Source organism: Aulonocara stuartgranti (genome assembly GCF_965226115.1).
Source record: "Aulonocara stuartgranti genome assembly, chromosome: 19".
Classification (NCBI taxonomy): domain Eukaryota; kingdom Metazoa; phylum Chordata; class Actinopteri; order Cichliformes; family Cichlidae; genus Aulonocara; species Aulonocara stuartgranti.
The window spans coordinates 1,621,362-1,639,793 of NC_138955.1; the positions used below are offsets into that span (position 1 = coordinate 1,621,362).

The 18,432-nt window shown below is 41.7% G+C and overlaps 1 protein-coding gene across 3 annotated transcripts in view; it reads right to left on the reverse strand.

Moving 5' to 3' along the window:
• Positions 1-1,599, reverse strand: part of LOC309695716 (latent-transforming growth factor beta-binding protein 2-like) — a 90,706-nt gene extending 89,107 nt beyond the window's left edge. For 2 of the 3 annotated variants that reach the window (XM_082516558.1, XM_082516556.1), the window contains exon 1: positions 570-1,598. In XM_082516558.1, coding sequence (XP_082372684.1) covers positions 570-1,039 — 470 coding nt within the window. In that variant the 5' untranslated portion in view covers positions 1,040-1,598. Of the gene's footprint in view, positions 1-569 lie in introns of all 3 variants that reach the window. The other variant, XM_082516557.1, reaches the window with a different exon arrangement.
• Positions 1,600-18,432: the final 16,833 nt, after the last annotated feature.

An 18,432-nucleotide genomic window follows, 5' to 3' on the forward strand; every position in this document is an offset into this window, starting at 1 on the left:
TTTGGTGGAGCCACTACAATACATGGCCACAGGCAAAAGCCTAAAACTGGAGCACTCGCACTGAAGCAGGCTGCAGCCACTCTCCTCCTGCAATTTGAATATACTGTGTGTAGTAATGGGAGGAAATGGTGATAATGCAATGTTAAATAGTTCAAACACAGTTCACCCATATGCATCACATTTGCTGTTCATTACTGCCCCCGCCACATCAGCCCAGTAATCAACGGTGTTTGACCTCAGCTATTATTTCATGTTCTGCCATGACCTTGATAACAAAACCCATACGTTATTATAATTCATATTTAGTTGGCTTAAAGCTGTCACCTACTGGTTGACAAATTAATGCAGTATACGGAGTGCTTTGGGGGAATGTGCTGATTTACCTTACAGGAAGAAAGATTACGCTAAAGGGGCCACCATCACTGCAGTAAATCACATGGACTAACCGCTACAGCTAAATAGGTCACACGTTCCTCCTAAAGTAGCCCACTGCTGCTCACCCAGAGTTTGATAAAGCAAAGTAAAACTTTTAGACTGCTGACAGTGGGGAACTTGGCCGTCACTCTTACCCGATAAGTCGCTTAGTGCTGGCAGAGCTGTGCCTGCTGCTCTGCCTGCGGTTCACTCTGTTTCGTTGCTGCTGGCTGGTAGGGTGTCTGGCGGTGCGCCGCGCACCATCCCTCGGCGCAGAGACAAGATCTTCCCCGGAGGTGGCAGCAGCATGGACCGGTCTTTCTTTGGATATGTGCTTGCGATTCTCCTGAGATGATGTCCCCCTGGGCAGGCGGACCAGAGTCCTCGACTGACTGGTCCCAGGTGAAGAGTCACTGGATGTTCTCGAGGACGAACCGTCCCGCGGTCCCCTCGGCGAGTGACCTCGACTGATCCCCCGGGACTGCAGCTGGTCCCAGACCGCCCGGCCTGCCCCCGCACCCTCTTTCCTCCCACCTGCCGCGTCCCTTTGACCGTCACCAACTCGCACGAGCACAACAGTCAAAATCATTAAAAGAGCAAATCCTGCACGGTCCATTTTGGGCATGCAAATTTTTTTGAAACTACCGCGTAAAAGGACACACGCGTTACCGTTTCTATCAAGAGCCACTGAAATAGGAGCAACTCAAAAAAAATAAAAAAATAAAACGAAGAAGAAAATACAAATAAAACGAGAAACCGTTTTACACGAGCTCAGCAAGACCGCATCCTCTCCCAACTATGAAAAATGCCCGGATACCTCTTCATAATGCCCAGGTAAGACGTAAACAGAATGTCTTCAGGTTATCAAGTCTTTACTTTTCTACAGTCCGAAAACACTATCAGCTTTTTTCTTTCCCCCGCGCTGAAAAAAGATGCTGTTTTACGCAAACATTATTCTATCTGCGTCTCTTTAGTTTATGTTGAACAAGAAAAGAGGGGCAAAGAGAGCAGCGCGCTGGCTCTGGGCTCTGAGGCTGTATTCTTACTCTAAGTGAGAGAGTTTGAATCGTGCTCGCATGAGTATCACCACCTCCTTGGATCTGAAGTCACTGGGAATTTTTGTAGGGATTGCATGCGCTTTGCGTGGAGAAACTCCCCCTTGTCGGATGTATTCTTGCTTCTACTTACAGCATCGCTCGGTCCATGTGCCCACACGCACTTTCTCTGCCAAGTTACATGTTGTTGCTCTGAATTTCTTCGGAGCAGGACTGTTTTATGAATGCAGCTGCATTAATCATTACCTTCAATTTAAATTTAAGTTGACAGCGTAGAAAATATTATACAACTTCCAGATGTTTTTTCTTCCTTTCGCAGAGCTGATTGTTTCATTATTTCAAAGTCACCGTTTTATGATTATTTTTAATTAATTAGGCTTATTATTCTATTAACCCATTTCTGTGGTAGGACACACTGTGAGTGCAGTGTAAGGGCACTTTAAAGCTAATTTACAGTGGTACTGTTAAGCTTTTATAGATTGCAGGATATATGTAAAACGTGCTTCCTGACCATACACACATTTTGATCTGGCAGTAAAAAGCTCACAGTTCAGACTCCCTCAAACTGAAACCTTGGAAAACTGGTCAAGTTATGTAACATCCAATTCATCTCCTCTTTTCATCTGCTGCATCATCACTTTCCTTCTCACTGTCTGGAAATAACACATTTCTCTTCTCCCATAAGACCCTAAACTACCCAAAGAGAGCTGGCTCGCTTCTCTCATTCAGCCCACAAAGATGCACGCCTGTCTCTTTCATGAGCGCTCTCCTTACTCCCTAAGCACCATTACCACTCACAGAACTGCCATCCAAAACACACAGAGTGCTGTTTTCTACCCATTCATTCTTTTTCCCAGCCATGAAATATCCAAAACCCCTGAAAAGTGATGTCTGTGTTCCTTTTTTTGTTAGCGATCCATGCAAACTAAATCTGTGAAGGCTCGGACTGACCACTACAATTGATTACAGCTTATCTTCCAACCCATACTAATCTAATTACAAAGGATGCCACATTTGTCTTATGCATCTCTAGCTTGCTGCCTGCTACTGTACCCTATTTTTGCCTGATAACAGTTAAATCAAGCATGCTTTCCTAATGCAGATAGCAACAAAAAGATCACAGCCATCTGACCCCAGCATCCATGAGGGTTACCCCTACATGGACAGACAGATCTCCTCAGTGACCTGTGCGAATGAGCAGCTGGCTGCTGCTCAAGTGTTCCTTGCTGAGTTTAAATCAATGTCTTAATCTGTTTCTGAGTCATGTTAGATGCTCTTGTATCTGTGTAGGGCAGACGTTGCCAACCTTTCCTGGCAGGTGTACACCCGTGTCACACTTAAATACCTCCTTATGTTCCAGTCAGTTGATGCTTTTATTAGAAGTTTTTTAACACTATTAATTGTTCTTCCACTTGGATTCTCACTTATCGACAAGCATTTTAGACAGTTACATTTAGTTTAGTTTTATTTATCAGCTACAAGAAAATATGTCAACAGGTTATCTGTCCAACGCCTTTAGTTTCTTGTCAAAAATCCATAATTTATGTTCTTCTCAGCCATCTAAAGAAATTTTCACCTGAACTACTCCAAACTTGGGAGGTGTGTTGTTGGGAGACCTGATTAAGTGCATTAGTTTCACATCGCTGTGGATGAATTGTGGCTCGCTGGTCTTTGCAGGATCTTTTAAAAATAAGCCACATGGGAAGGGTTTTGAGCATGAGCGACATGTTTAAGGTTACACCAAAGCATTTCAATCAGATTTAAGTCCAGACTTTGACAGGGCCACTCCAAAAACTTTCATCTTTTTTTAACCATTCAGACGAGGACTTGTTGTTGCATTTACAGTCACCCCCTCCTGCAGAACACAAGACTGCTTAACCTTCAGGGCATGAACTGATGGGTGGACATTTACCTTCAGGATTTCCTAGTAGAGAGCTGGCTTCATCAATTACAGCAAGTTGTCCAGGTGTTAAAGCAGTAAAGCAGTCACAGACCATCACACTACTACCACCATCTTAGACTGATGGTGAGATAAACGTTAGGTAGATGTGTCTCTGTCTGCTCTTCGGCTATCAAAGGAACTCTTGATGCAAACTACTCCAAACTTGGCAGATAGACACATAGATCTATATCTGTTTATCTGATAGATAGATAGATAGATAGATAGATTCAGATTACCCTAGATACAGTCTTTAACATACCCCTTAACTAACCCTTGTTTGGGAATCATTAAAAGTTTGTGGAGCAACAATGTTATGAAAGTGGACTTTAATGTGACCCAATTTGATAGGCTTCAATTTGCAGCATCTGGAGAAACTCTAGAATAAATACCAGGAGGATGTCTCTGGCTATGACCGACGCTTCTACACAAAGAGTCCTTTGAAAGCTCTGGCATGACAACCAAGCCACTCCTATCATCTTTCAAATGCAGAGCAGAAATATAACTGCATTACACTGCGAGGTTTCACACAAAGCGCAGGGTCAAATCAGCAAAAATATCCAAGTCCCATGACTGAACCGACGATCCGCTTATGTGTGCGTGCCTGTGATTGATACAGCAAGCCTGAAGTGGATTTGAATTGCCTCCACATTATTAAGTGCTTTTCATTGTCTCACGTTCGATGGCGTAATCTTGGACAAATAGATGGAAGCTGATTAACTGCATCGAGTTGAATCCGCGCTGTCAGCGTGAATGTCATATTTGCATCAGTTTAGTTGACGGCCTTGTCACTGCTGCACGAGCGAGGGGTCAGAGGTCAAGTGTAAGACACAAGACAACTAAGCAGTATCATTACCAGAATGTAGGGCTCCTGTTATAACCAAGTATCAACTGTGTATTCTTAGCCTCTCCTCCAGAATTTTAAGTGATCTATGTGAATCGGGCTCTTGTATTGACTTTCAATAGAGAGCACTAACAACAAGGAGCGCCAATCTCTTCATTAGCTACCTTTTGCTGTTTGTATCAAGGACTTCAACTCTCCTTTCTTTTTGCCCGGGAGCTAACATAATACTGACATTGTTCAGACTGGGCAGTGGTGAGGACCTGAGGGAAAATGTGGAAAAAGGAGGGTCATTTTGGCAGAAAACCACTTTGTAAAAACTCGAATTACGTGCTTTATTGATGTGTTATTTTTCATCGAACATGGCAGCTTTTCCTTAGAAGGATCATTACAGAAGTTCTCCATCACGCTCCAGCACTGTACATAAAACAGGCATTCGCACAACTAGAGGAAACAGTTAAAGATAGAGCAGGATCAATCTAATGCACTTGGGGCTTGGGCTGCAGGGTCTTTCCCAGCTTGTGTGAACAAAGAGCTGTCAGCTGGATAATAGAAGTAGGTCACATGGGTGTTATTTAAGACAACCACCTTCACTTTCCCTTTCGTGATATTCGTACTTTTTATGGGTGTTAGAAGTGCAGCTGTGAAACAACTGAGAAATGCGTGTGCGTTTGCCTCCGAGCCATACTGTACGGTGCTGGATCTAGAGGGAAATCTTTCAGCTCCATCTACACTTTCAAATGGCGGAGCACTCCAGAAACACGCTACAGTCAGACAGACTGTAGCGCCACTGGCAACGTTTCTGATGCATGTCATAGCACTGGCAACGCGTCCGCCTCAGCTGAGTGATCGGCTCTTTCATTTATGGGTGTGAGTTGTTAAGTTAACAAAGACCTTTAGCTGACTGGAATGATGAAAACTCTAACAAAGATTAGATTAAGTACTTCCCTTTTACAAATTATCCTTTTGCCCCCTTTCAAAAGATTGGCTTTGATACAGAAATAATTATGTATTATTATAACCCATATTGCAGCACAGTCTGTGAAACGGAGAAACTCCTAGCAGCAGAACTGTGTATAATAAACAGTATAGTAGACAAAGACAAGACATCCATTCTTGTACCTGCTAGCAAATGAACCCCCGTGGAGCTTTTGCACAACTTCTTGAATATGTCAGTAGACTCTGTCTACTGACATAGACTCTGTCTTTCTTTCTGTGATTCAATCTAGGTACTTAAAAAATTGATTTCATCTGATTGGTTTTGTCTAGACCAGGTGTGTCAAAGGTGTGTAGAGCCCACTTTAACCTTAAGTGGGCCAGACCACTGAATCTCCTCTTTCCATCAGTTCAACTAGTTATAATACTAAGACTACAGGTATTTAACCAACGAAGAAGTTTAACCTAAGTGGTATGGTGTGGTATGAGCGGTCATGGGGGAGGTCTTTTTATCCACGGTTCAGTATTCACAGAATCACCTATTTCTGGAACGTATTCATGGAAAATTCATCTATTCACAGATTTTTTGACTTGACAAGCTATTGGCTGGCGTTTGCAAAGCAGCCAATCCAGGAAAAAATCTGGTACATTAAGATTAAAGAGTCGGAGAGAAGGAAAACCGTGGATGTTAGCTTCTGCAGCAGTGGGAAGATGGTTTCTACTGCGCGTGATAAGAGCATCGTCAGGTATATTTGGTGTTAATAACGCTTATAACTTGACGTTGACTTTTATCAGTAGGAAAGATTTTCAAACGCATGTCCTCGTTAATGTCTTTGCCAGGCTGATTCTGGCCCCCGGGCCTCATATTTCACAACCCAGTCTAGATACTTCTTGGTGTTAATTTGCTGAATAATGTATGCTACTTGAATTTTGATCCAGAAATCAGATAATAAATGTAAGGTTTATATTTGATTACGCCAAAAGTCCTGCATCACAAAAAAGAATATAGAAGATTCCTTTGGATTCATTCAAATGTAAAATTCTAGGTTATGACATTAAAGTTGCTGCCATGTATTGTTGTCTTCTTGTATGGCTTCAGTAGGCTGTGTAATATGCTGCCTTTGTTTTGTTTTTTTTACACTTTGGTTAAGTGTCTGCTGCTCCACTTCAGCCTGAAATTCTCTTGTGCAGTCCTTCTGTCTCTTGAAGTTTGATTTAAAAATGTCTCCAATGAACAATATGCAGAATGATGTCACACCGCTGCATGATAAATGCTGCTGGAGCGGATTCAAAGGGTGGATCATGCTGGCAGCCAATTAGGTCAAATAAGAACATGCAATAACTTTCCAGAAAACATACATTTTTCTAAAGATGTGGGGGCCTTCTACTCATTAGCCAGATGTAGCCTAAAAGATTCAGAAATCAGTCACAGCATAAATCAGCACTGGCAGGAATGTCTAAATAGGAGTGCGATGGAGTGCCCTTGGTGACATGCATTCTTGTAAATTCTGAGTATTCAGTTCACAAAAGAAAAAAACAGCAGAGGGAGGAGTTAATGTGTGCGATAGATCATTCTGGCGTTTCAACCGGAGCTTTCTTCCTCCTCTCTGCTTTTCTGTCTCCTCCCTTTCAATTTTCCTGGCCCCTTACCCTCGATTTAAGCGTGCATCTCGCGCCGCTGGCCCGAGCCCCTGGAGCTCTCTTCCTTCTGGTCCCCCTGGTTGTGACCTGGACGCAAGGCGCTCTGGGCTGACTCTGTTGCTGTTTTGTCTTGAAGGGTTTATAGATGGGCCGTGCCTCAAAGCTTCGGCCCCTATTCTCGTTGCTTTACGGCTTTACGCTGTCTCTACCAACCGACCGTGGAAAATCAAGGTCAAGCATTTTCCACATTAGCAGCTTTACCAGGTGGACAGAAATGGATATCTGCTGCATTTACCCCTCAGCCCCTTGCCCACCGAAGAAAAACAAACTGCTCCACACGTGTATCTCGCAAAAATGGTAACTGATGGTTCTGTTCATCACGTTTTCATAACACACAACAAAGAAAGATGCAAGGGGTGATATTAGATTAGGTATTTTTAGAAACTGGGCCAAAGGTGAGACAAGCACTTCAAAGTACATGCAAACTGTGTGGCACCAACCTGGCATCTAAATTCAGGGAGTGCACTCGAAACAAAAGGACTATTTTTTCAGTGGGAAAAGTTAAAAAGCAATAAAGGAGCGATTTCTCCTTCTTCTTCTTCTTTTACACTTTATTAGTGTCAGGTAGCGTCTTATAAAATAGACCATACATCTGAAAAACTGCCTGAAAAAACGCTGTTCCCATTAGAGTCCTTTAATTGCCTCCAGAAGGTCACGATGATTTAAGTCTAGTATCAACAAACAGCCTGTAATGTTTATAATATGGAAAGTATAGGCCTGTGTGGTGAATAAACTGTACATCTGCCTTTAAATCTTATCTTTATTTACAGCAGTGTCAGCTGTAACTCACTTTTTTTGTTGCTTTTTAAACCTTGTTTTGCTGCAGGGTTTTTTAGTTCACACGTTGACTGTGTTATTTTATTTCACCCCTAAGCCACCCATGTGTTAGTCTGACTGCACGCACCATAAAGCAAAGATTGAACAAATTGTCAGTTGTTTTGATATTAGACTGCAGGCCTGTTGAGTAATGCAGGTTAAGTTCTGTTTATCTTTACTGCTGGGAATGGATGAGACATAAACCCTATTTGGTGGCTGACTCACTGATGGCACGTGCTTCCCAGCCTTCAACATGACAGCACATAAACTTGGTCCGGCGCTGGAGTTTGAGGCAAACTAATTGCTAGCTGTGTTTTGAAGGAATAATCTTCTTTCCATATGCAGCACTCGTGTAATGCTCGTGTTTAAGGCCTGCTAGTCCTGCTGCACGGGCCTTATGCTTGGTTAGCTGTGAGCAGAGAATCATGTGCTCTCTTCAGCGGTTAGGAGAATGAAAAATCTTCTTCACTGCCCCCAATTAACAGTGAAGGTCGAGCACCAGAAAGTTACGATGCGATTTAACCCCCCGCATGAGGTCAATTTGACCTGAATAGCTTCTTATTAAGCATGATAAATTTGTTATTTTTCAATCCATTAAACCTTTTCCCCATAGTCCATTTAGTCAGAACAAACCTCTGGCCCACCATAGCCTAGTCTCTGTTTACCACAAGCAAACTTCAAGTAAAAAGGGGATGACACGACGATTAGCAGAGATGACTTCAAAGTGCTCTCTGCCACAGGCTTTTGTTAATTATCAGTCGCCAGTGTTGAGTGCGTGAAGGTCAGTAGGGTAACATCAACGGCAGCATTCAACAACGGCTAAACTTTAGTCCAGTCAGTGGAACAGCTATCAATGAAACCTTGTTACGACCATGGGATCCATGGGACTGGACTGGAGGGATGCAAGGTTCAGGGAGGAAGTCTCTCTGACTACCCTGACCTGTCTGCGAGAGCCCTCCAGGCAGACAGAAACTGAGGCCTCCAACAGATGTTTGGGAAAACTGCCCCATTCATCATGGCACTTTTCAGGAATGTCTTTGAACTGTTTTTTAAATTAGCGTCACATTCATCTTTGGCAGAACCAGAGGACTTAGATAGATAGATAGATAGATAGATAGATAGATAGATAGATAGATAGATAGATAGATAGATAGATAGATAGATAGATAGATAGATAGATTGGCAGCAACAACGTCAATAAAGTGTTTTTGAAAACTGCCAATGACTCTTTCAAAATGCTGTGGAGGAATTTCAGCCCACTCTTCTGTGCTTTGTCCTTTTTTTGGTGATTTTGCTGGTGCATTTCTGATCATTGTCATGCTGCATAATTTAACAGGCCATGAACTGTTGGTTGGACATTCTCCTTCAGCATTTCCTGGTAGAGAGCAGAATTCATGGCTTGATGAATTGTCCAGGTCCTCACACAGCAAAACAGCCCCAGACAATCACACTACTACCAGAACAATTGACTGTTGGTTTGATGTTCTTGATGGATGGATAGATAAAAAGAACAGGATTTTCATGTCTTTTAAGTCGGACTTCTTGGATGTTTCCCATAACTGCCCACTTTGTGAATCACACCCATGAGAGAAATCTTGGACTGGTTATGTTATTGAGCAACTCTGTCTACCATTGCCCCACATCACACTCAGCTTCAGCTACAGTTCTCATGCATACACATGCACACACACATTGGCATGGTGTAGTGTGAACTCACGGCATGGCTGCAGGGTCTCAGTCAGCCCATGTGGAACAGCTTTTTTGCTCTCGCTCTCCCATGCTGCTGCAGCAGTGGGGTTTAAATCACCCAAGGCAAAGCTGACAAGATGACAATGACAAAACGACATACAGAAACTGTCACCAAGCCAAAGCAACACTTCTCCACATTAGCTCACAAAATTTATTTCCTCCTGAAATAAAACATGGAGGAACAAGCATAGAATTTATTCTGTGGACTGTCTTTTGTTAACATTCCAGTTCACTGTAATGTAAAAGTATTCATATGACTCTAACCCGGCCTGCCGGTACAGCTGAGTTTTATACCGAGCGCTCAGTAGGGAGCAGGAAGAGAGGCCCCGTGCGTCCAGAGCCTCGTCTCCTGAGCAGCACTAAGCACTCAGCAGGCTTCAAGGGCGAATGTTCATTAGGGAGCCAAGTTTTAATAAGCCCGCAGACAGACATGCTGCTAAACAGCCTCAAGTGCCAGAAGAGGTGAGTTTACTTATTGTGCTGATCCTCATGACTTCATGGCATCATGAGCAACACATCTAAATATCTACAGGACCTAACAATCAAATACTGTACACGATTGACTGTCAGGATGGAAATAAGTAAATAAGTACTTAGTATAAGCTGATGAATTTAGACAAAATGATTAAGCAGTGTTTACCTCAACCTTTATTTATAAGAGGAAAATTCACTGAGTGTGCCACGCTTGCTTCACAGTCACACCAGCTCAAGGTCATCCAAGAGAGTTAAATCTGTTTATTTGCTTACCTCAAATTAGTCTCCAGCAGGCCGTGCAGTCTAAACCAGCAATTAGATGAAACTTTCTGCTGCGAGGGTATTGCTTCTCTTATCAGGAAGGAAAGGGTTTTGGAAGAACTTTTCAGATAATTTTAAAGTTATTTTAAAGCACTGCTTTAAAAGTCCTAAGACCTATAAAGGATATATAAAGAATCAGTTTAGAAACAATTTCCTACACAAAGCTGCTCAAAGCTGCTGGGGGGGGGGGCTTCTTGAGTCACCAGGTTATGGTGACGAAAAGTGGATTTTGTGAAGCTATAGATACAAATCTCCAAATTCACCTGCCAACATAGCTGAAGGTCTTTCATCAAGATTTAATACATGTTAATCTTTATGAAACCCAGGAAAAGTGTAAAAGCTAGCAGTTTAAGAGGTGTTGGACAGAGCCTGACTAGCTGTTTGTTTCCAGTCTTACAGTAATGCTAAGCCAAGCTAACTCTCTGCCTGCTGTAGCTTCTCTATAGAGACAGATGATAAGTGCTTACCTGTTCATTTTTCCTCACCTGCAGGTTGAATAATATCAGATTGAGTTTCTGAAATAAAACTAGAACCCTTTTACTTAATAATGCTGCTGCTGATGTTACAGTAAACTTCATGGTTACTGTACACCACTGTTTCCAATGTGTTTACACGAATCTGCAGCTCTATCATGTCTATCAGCCTACTACATGTTCAGTCACAGTCAGTCTATCAAAGAATTATATCCTTAAATCCAAATTTAAAAACAGGATCTCCGCAACGGGAGCTTTGGTTTGTTTCGTGTGACTAATCTTAAGATGCAAGAAACCAGTAATATATAGCACAGTGAAACGAGATCAAGGTTGCACTTTATCACTCTGTCATTAAGGAGCTCTTTGACTTTAGGATAACTAATGCAGTGTTGTTTCTGCACTCGCCCTGCAGTACCCAGGACCCCTTTCTCCACGGATTGTCTTGGCACGGTCCGGAAGAGTGTTTATCATAGGAAGAAGTAAGTTACTAAATGAATAAAAACAGGATGACAGCTGAGTAGAAAAATACACGGTGACACGGCAATTATGGAGAGCTGTTAACAAAAGGATAAAGTCATAAAACTGTCCTTCAACTGTTTCTACTTAGCTGAAGATAAGATAACCCAAGAGGAATCAATCACAGGGCTTGTATATTAAGACTTGCGTGATAGATCATGATATAAGTAAATGGTGCGTGGGATGTTTAGATGCATTTCAGAGCAATTTTAAAAAAGGATTAAAATCATGCACGTTTTTTGTTGTGTACCAGATTTTTATGTTTGGAAATTATGTAAGGCTCCAGAGGATTTTGGAATGGGCAAACTGGACAGTGGAAAGGAAGGGGGCAGTTTTTATTTACAAACAGCTCGGTCTCTATTTGTTGTTTTATAGATCGATTGTGACCAAGTCTCCCTCATAAAATAAATGGAGGTACAAAAGACCTAGATGGCTCTGATGGTTGAATTCACATAACTTCTCCCACTGTTTCCCAACACCTTATTGTTTTTATGTCACCAGTTAATAGCATGTGATGAGAAGTTTGGTAACTGTTGCCTGTGCTTCTAAACGCTCAACCAGCTGTCCACCATTTAGCTTAAATAATGATTTCATGTTTGCATAAAGAGTCAGATCTTCTTATTAGATCACCGCGTCATCTCTTATGATGATGGATAGTGTCATGAGGGGTCACCTTTTTTATTGCTGATCAGAGTCAGCGTGTGTGTGTGTGTGTGTCTGAGGCCAAACCACATCTGGAGACAACCTGGGGGCTGTTAATCACAAACCTAAACAGAAAATAGCTCAATCTCCTTGTTTGAAACACCCAGAAACATCTTTGGTTGCATAACAGCCTTTTATTGTGCCATTTTCATTCTTAGGAAAAAAAATGGGACCAAAAATGGGAGGCTTTCATATTTATGCTGTAATAAATACAGAGCGTCTGTGGAGTTTGACTGAAAAGTGTTACACACACCGTATTTACTTGGAAGTTTATTTCCATGCAAAACCTCCTCGGAGAAGTCTTTGGGCAAATTCTTTGTTGAGGTAATGTTTACTTTGCCACAAAAATGTTGCTGTTGCGTTCTCTAACGACCATAACAACATCACTGATGAATTTGGTGGATGGAAAATGTCTCAACCGCATTTTATGTACAATGTTGGACATCTGAAAAGTTTTTGCATGCCCTTGTGGAGACGCTGGCCCATACTGTGAGCGATTTTGAAACGACGACGGCCGTTCGCCTGGACGACTTTAAAAAAAATTGGGGGATTCCATCCAGTCTGTGAATTATGTGAACTAACTGGCACGAAATGTAACGTCTTAACAGCCGGGCTGACTGGTGACAGTTTAATGGCTGAAGATATAATAAATATCCAGTATTTTGTGTATTTACTGGGTTTCACAGCTTGGACAATGTCAACAGTGGGCCTTTACCCAATATATTTTTTTCCTCATTGTCCAAATACGGCAACCAAACTACAAGCATGTCAGCATCTCTCTCGTCTGTCAGTCTAGCCAGAGGAGGATTATATGCATGCACAGTACTGTGTAAAAGTCTTGAGTCACCGCTGATTTCTTTATAGTTTGCTTCCAAGGAGCCAGACTGTGTTGTTTAAGCGTTACACATGACAGACAAGCTATGAAAAAAAAAGTTTTAAATATATTTTTTCTTTTTTTAAACCAGTCACAAAAGCACATCATTTGTTCCCATTTCTTTAACCAACTCTACAAAAAGTAGCAACAATATGAGCTTGACGACATAAAATGATATTTTTGCATCAGGAAAGAGCTAGTAGTTGAAACCCTGACATACAGTATATCTGAATGGTTTTGGAGCGTATTCCTGAAAGTTTTTTGGGCCTGCCAGTTCTATCTGCAGCAGATGATCGGTATCTGAAAGTCACATCCTAAACAGGAAAAAATCCAGCAAAGACCTGACACAGGACCTGAGAGCTGCATCTGGACCTTTGATTAATCCATCTCCTGTTCACTGAAGCCTCATCGGAAATGTTTCAGTGGAAGGGTGGCTGTAAAGATTTTTTAAGGAAGCGAAAAAGACTGAGGTATGCCAAATTACACAACAACTGGACTAAAAATCAGTGGCAAATTTGAATGTGTACTTAAGAAATCAGGAGAGAGGTAGAACAATGAGTGTCTACAGCCATCTGTAAAAAAACAGTGGAGGCTCTGTCATGTTTTGAGGCTGTATTGCAACCAGTGTTGTCAGCGTTCTTGTCTAAACTGATGGAATTATGAACCTTGAAAAGTACGGTCAGATTTTGATAGACCATGCAATGCCACCTGGGAAGTGTAGGATTGGCAACAGCTTCCGTTTTTAACAATGATCCCAAATCACACTCCCAGTTCAGTCAAACCATAAGTGCACAGAGAAACACACAACAAAACTGCAGTTAATATTCTTATTTTATTACCATATTTACCTCCTTTCCTCTCTTGATTTCTCATCATTGGTTCCTGAGCTTCTTTGACCGTTGAGCTCACCTGGCCCTTTAGCTTGCTTGTCTCACTCCTGCAGCTGAAATGAGTTTTGAGAATTTTGAGAATTGTTCTTCTCAGTTAATGACTTATGGTCCAACCTTCTTTTCTATTTAAGAGTTGAGCACTCCATTTGTGTTCTTTCTCCAGTTTAGTTACCTTTAATGTAAAGTGAAATAAACCCAGATGCACTGTAAGATTATTGATGGCTGTTTCCTTTGTATTTTGGCCCAATGCCCGCAGTAAAAGCAACTTTGTGTGAGCTTCCAGCCTCCTAATTTGCAGAAACATTATCAGTCATGGATTGGCCTTCCCAGATCCATGACCTGAACATAGATGATCAAGATGTGCAACCATTTTAACAGAGAACAGAACATAAAGCTAGCCAACATACAACTTTAAGAAGCCTGAAGACCTATTTGTGAAGAGTATGACAAACCTAAAGAAATGACGAGAAGCTTCAGGCTATGTTAAAGAATAAAACATGATCACACCAAATATTGACTTTCAAGTTCTTAAAATTGTAAAAATTCTGCTTTTGTTTTATATGCTGTATTTTCATATGTTTGCAAATGTTCCAATAAATTGCTCCACATATTTCTCATCTTCCTAGTGAAATATAAAGAATTGTATGTTTTTCTTTTGACTATTACTATGCAGGCATTTCACAACACTGACCTCTTTTAGAGGATGCTTCTCTTTTTACAAATTGTTTTAAACCTATGTGTATAACTTGACTAGCTTACAGAGTAAAACAAACCTTAAAATATGATCTAGAGAACATTCAGAAAAGGAAAAACATTATTTTAACTCACACGTTTGAAAGGTATTGTTGAAAGTCCTCATTTTAACATCTCTAATGAAATTAATATAGACGTGTGGTGAGCCTTAGTAGCAGTCCCTCTCTAACCTTGATAAATACACAGACAGTGTCTTGTGTAATTCATACCCAGAGCAAAACAAACACTTGATGCCATGTCTGTGGCCTCTCTGATGTCCACGCTTATTTCTGGATGGCATTCTCATCATCCCATTGGGCGATGACAGCCTTAACGAGGAAGCGAGCCCTGCCATGACAGACTACAGTGCTATCCCAGAAAGGAGCCTGGATACATTACATCATATCGTGATAAGGCTTGCACATGAAAAGTGCCCTGCTACAGACTAGCGATCTGCCCAGGGTGAACAGCACCTCTCGCCCTGTGACAGCTGGGAGAGGCTCCAACCCTGCTGTTACCCTGAACTGCATAAGCAGTAAAAAAAAAATGGATGGAAAAGTGTAGATTATTCAGCAAGATTACAATCATCAGACTTCTATATGTGTACTGACAGTCAAGAAGACCCATATGAATCTGCTATTCATGAGAGCTGAAATGCAGTCACGAGGGAGAACATGAAGCCTCTTTTTCACAGGGTTTAGGAAGCAGCCTGCCATTATCTAAATGGCTGTACATGTTGGGGAAGTAGCAGCTGATAGGATGCCGTCAATCTTTCTGTCAGTCCAGGCCTCACCCTGTTCCTCTCTCTTTTCAGGGTGGTCCCAACTGTGTCGACCATCTCTTGTCGGTATGACTTGGCAGAGATCACCGCAGCAGGCAGGAACACACTTCCCTTCAATCAGCAGTTTCCAGCAGGTGTGCTGTACCTCTCCCGTTCTTTCATCTGCAGCAGTATGTAGAGTGTAATTCAGTCCCGGCCTAAGCCCTCCCAAACTGGCACCTCTAGGCTGAGCTGGATGTGTGCAAATAAAATGCTTTGGCTTGTTTTTGATGCTTCTGTCAAACTCTTCTTTTTCTTCTGTCCTCTCAACAGTTTCAATTTCACAGCACAGAAGAGAAGGTGATATCTGGCTCCGTGCTGTAAACACACTGTGAGCTGGATGCTGCTGATATGTACACAAAAAAAGATGGCACATGTGTTGGCCAGATGTGGTTACTATTGTTGTATTTGCTTTGCTGTGGTCAGTGAAATCCATTTAAAGCCTCTTTTTTTCTTACCGGAGAAAGTATGAATGGATTTATTACCCCCCTGAGTAAGAAAACCGTACCTCCGAGGATGACTAAAAGCTGTCAGAGTTCCACGTTGTAGTGATCTGGCCCAAGCCGCAGACCAGCAGTGGAGTGCTTTTTACAAATAAGGAGCTCTAGGTTGTGCAGGGGAACTGTGGGTAAACCTTAAGCAGCTCTTTTTATTTTAATTTAATAAGGAAATAAAGCACTTGAATCCACTGTTACAGTTTGTAAATCAAAATATATTAAAGGCACCTGTATTGTCATTTGGAAGCGAATTGCCAAATAAGCCAAGTTTGTTGTAATACACAGAGTAGAGGACAGTACAAAATATGACGACTGTGCTGAACATACTGAGCTTCCTAGGTGAATAATTACAGTGCTTGGGATCAGCCCAGTGGCCTGGAGCACTCTACTGACTTGGAGTGGATGTGGTTGGAAAGAGGACCAATGCCAGGCTTATTATTGGCCATTTTCTACTAGACCCTAATATTTCTATTTGCATAACTGTGGGAGTCAGAATTCATGACAGCTAGTTTGATCCTGACCTTGTGGCACAAAAACCAGAGTTATGCAGCTTTTTATCACGCCAGAAGAATTTGTTGTAAACAGTCCTGTTCTTCTTCATGGTTCAGAAACCGTATGAAGCATTTTACATGCGCGCAGTAAAAGGGACAATTTGATATGGGAAACTTTATGAGGATACGGACAGAAGTACTAAAAGAGCTGAGAGTCAGACTAGTGGCTCTGTAAAGCTGTATTGGAATTAAATATCCAACAGTGTTTGCAGTATACAGTGTTGTGCAAAAGTCTTGAGCCACCCCTCATTTCTTTATATCTCACTTCCAAGGTGTCAGACTTTCTTGTGACTTTGAAAGTGCTCTTCAGCAATATTATTTGCTGAAGTCTTTTCTGCTTTTTCATTCGTTTGCAGTCCAGTTTGTACGGAAACTTAACACTGGGCTATGAAACATTCAAGCATAAAGAAGGAACCTAACTCAAGGGATGAGTCAATGTTGTGTCTACATATAACAGACAACTTAGCAAAGAACCAATGTTAAATTGTATCTGTAGGCACTTACAAGCAGCCTATTGCAAAATCATCATTTGTCCCCATTCAAACAACAAGCTGATTCCCAAAGCCATAAAACTTGGCATAACTAAGCATGGTCTCAGTGGAAGTTTGGCTATCAAGAAGCCATTCTTAAGGAGGGGAAATGGGGAGAAGAATTACACAAGAACTGGACTGAAAATCTGTGGTAAAATCAGTGTAATTAATCCATAACTGAAGTTTTTGGTTCAAAACGTCACCAATAGGTCCAAGAGGTCAGGAGAGAGGAACAACAGTGAGAGTGACAGTCATCTCTAAAACACTGTGGGGGGGTTTTGTCATGTGTTGGGCTGCATTTCAATCGCTGGGGTTGGGGATCTTCTCAATATTAATGGAATTATGAAAACAGAAAAGTGCAGTGAGATTTTGATCCACCATGCAATACCATCTGGAAAGCATCTGAATGGCACCCGATTCATTTTCTTTTTACATGACAATAATCCCAAACACCCAACATCATCTTGAAAGACAACAGAACAAAAGGCAGCCAACATCCAAAGAAGAGCAGTGAACGTCCTACAAGAAGCCTGGAGAACTATTCCTGAAGACCGCTTGACAAGAAAGCTGCCTAAGAGAGTTCAGGCTAAAGACTTTAGTACTATAGTATTACACTAGAAAAGATATTATCATAATTTTTTGTTATCATAAATCCCCTAAAAATAGATTTTTTTGATCTAGTGATAGCATTAGATGAGCTGTAGCAGATCTGTGTCAAACTCAGCAGCTGAAGAGAAATCAAACATCACTAACTTGGGGAAACCACAAATGCCTAAATGTACAGAGTAGTGCTGAGATATTTCAGTTTTCTGAGAGGGATGCAGGACAAGTCTGTCCCACTGACAATGAGTCCAGCAGACACAAAAGAAAAGCCTAGTGTTATGGGGAAAAGTTGAGGAAAGTCACTAGGAGACAAATTGTACAAAACTGTCAAGATGTTTCAGTCTAGATTAAAATGGTCAGGTGACAGACTCAACTAGACCGCGACCCATGCTGTTAACATTCACAGCCTATTCACACACGCTATAGTGACAACTGTGCTAACAATAAGGGCGGAGCAGCATGGGGTATTTCTCAGACAGTTAGACAATCAACATTAGAGTCCCTGTTATTACAAAAGAAATAGAACTACTGAAATGTTTCCCAACATATCAAATACAGTGCAGCTGCACATCCCAGCAGGACAGCTAACCCCATGAATCAATAGGCACATTCCAGCATCATATATAATATAGACAGCCATCAGCTGGGGGACACTTAATCTCCGCGCTAGCCGTTTTTCAATACGCGTGCTTCTGCTTGTCTCTGACCTCAGCTGTACGCATGGACGTTTATATCACTTTCAAAACAAAGCACATGTTGGCGGTCCTGTTCCCGGCAGAGGAATGTATTCAAACAAGGCCCTTTCTCCTTTGTCAGGCCGCTTTTACATGCTGTTCCAGGTAGACTTGCAGTCATCTCAGCCCAAGTGTTGAGAGCCAGATCTCATCACTTAAATAACAGAAGAATTGATAGGAGCAACAGAGAATCTGTGAAATATCAAGAGATCACGGGGAAAAAAATCTCTTTAATCAGCAGTAACATCCCATCCATACATTCCT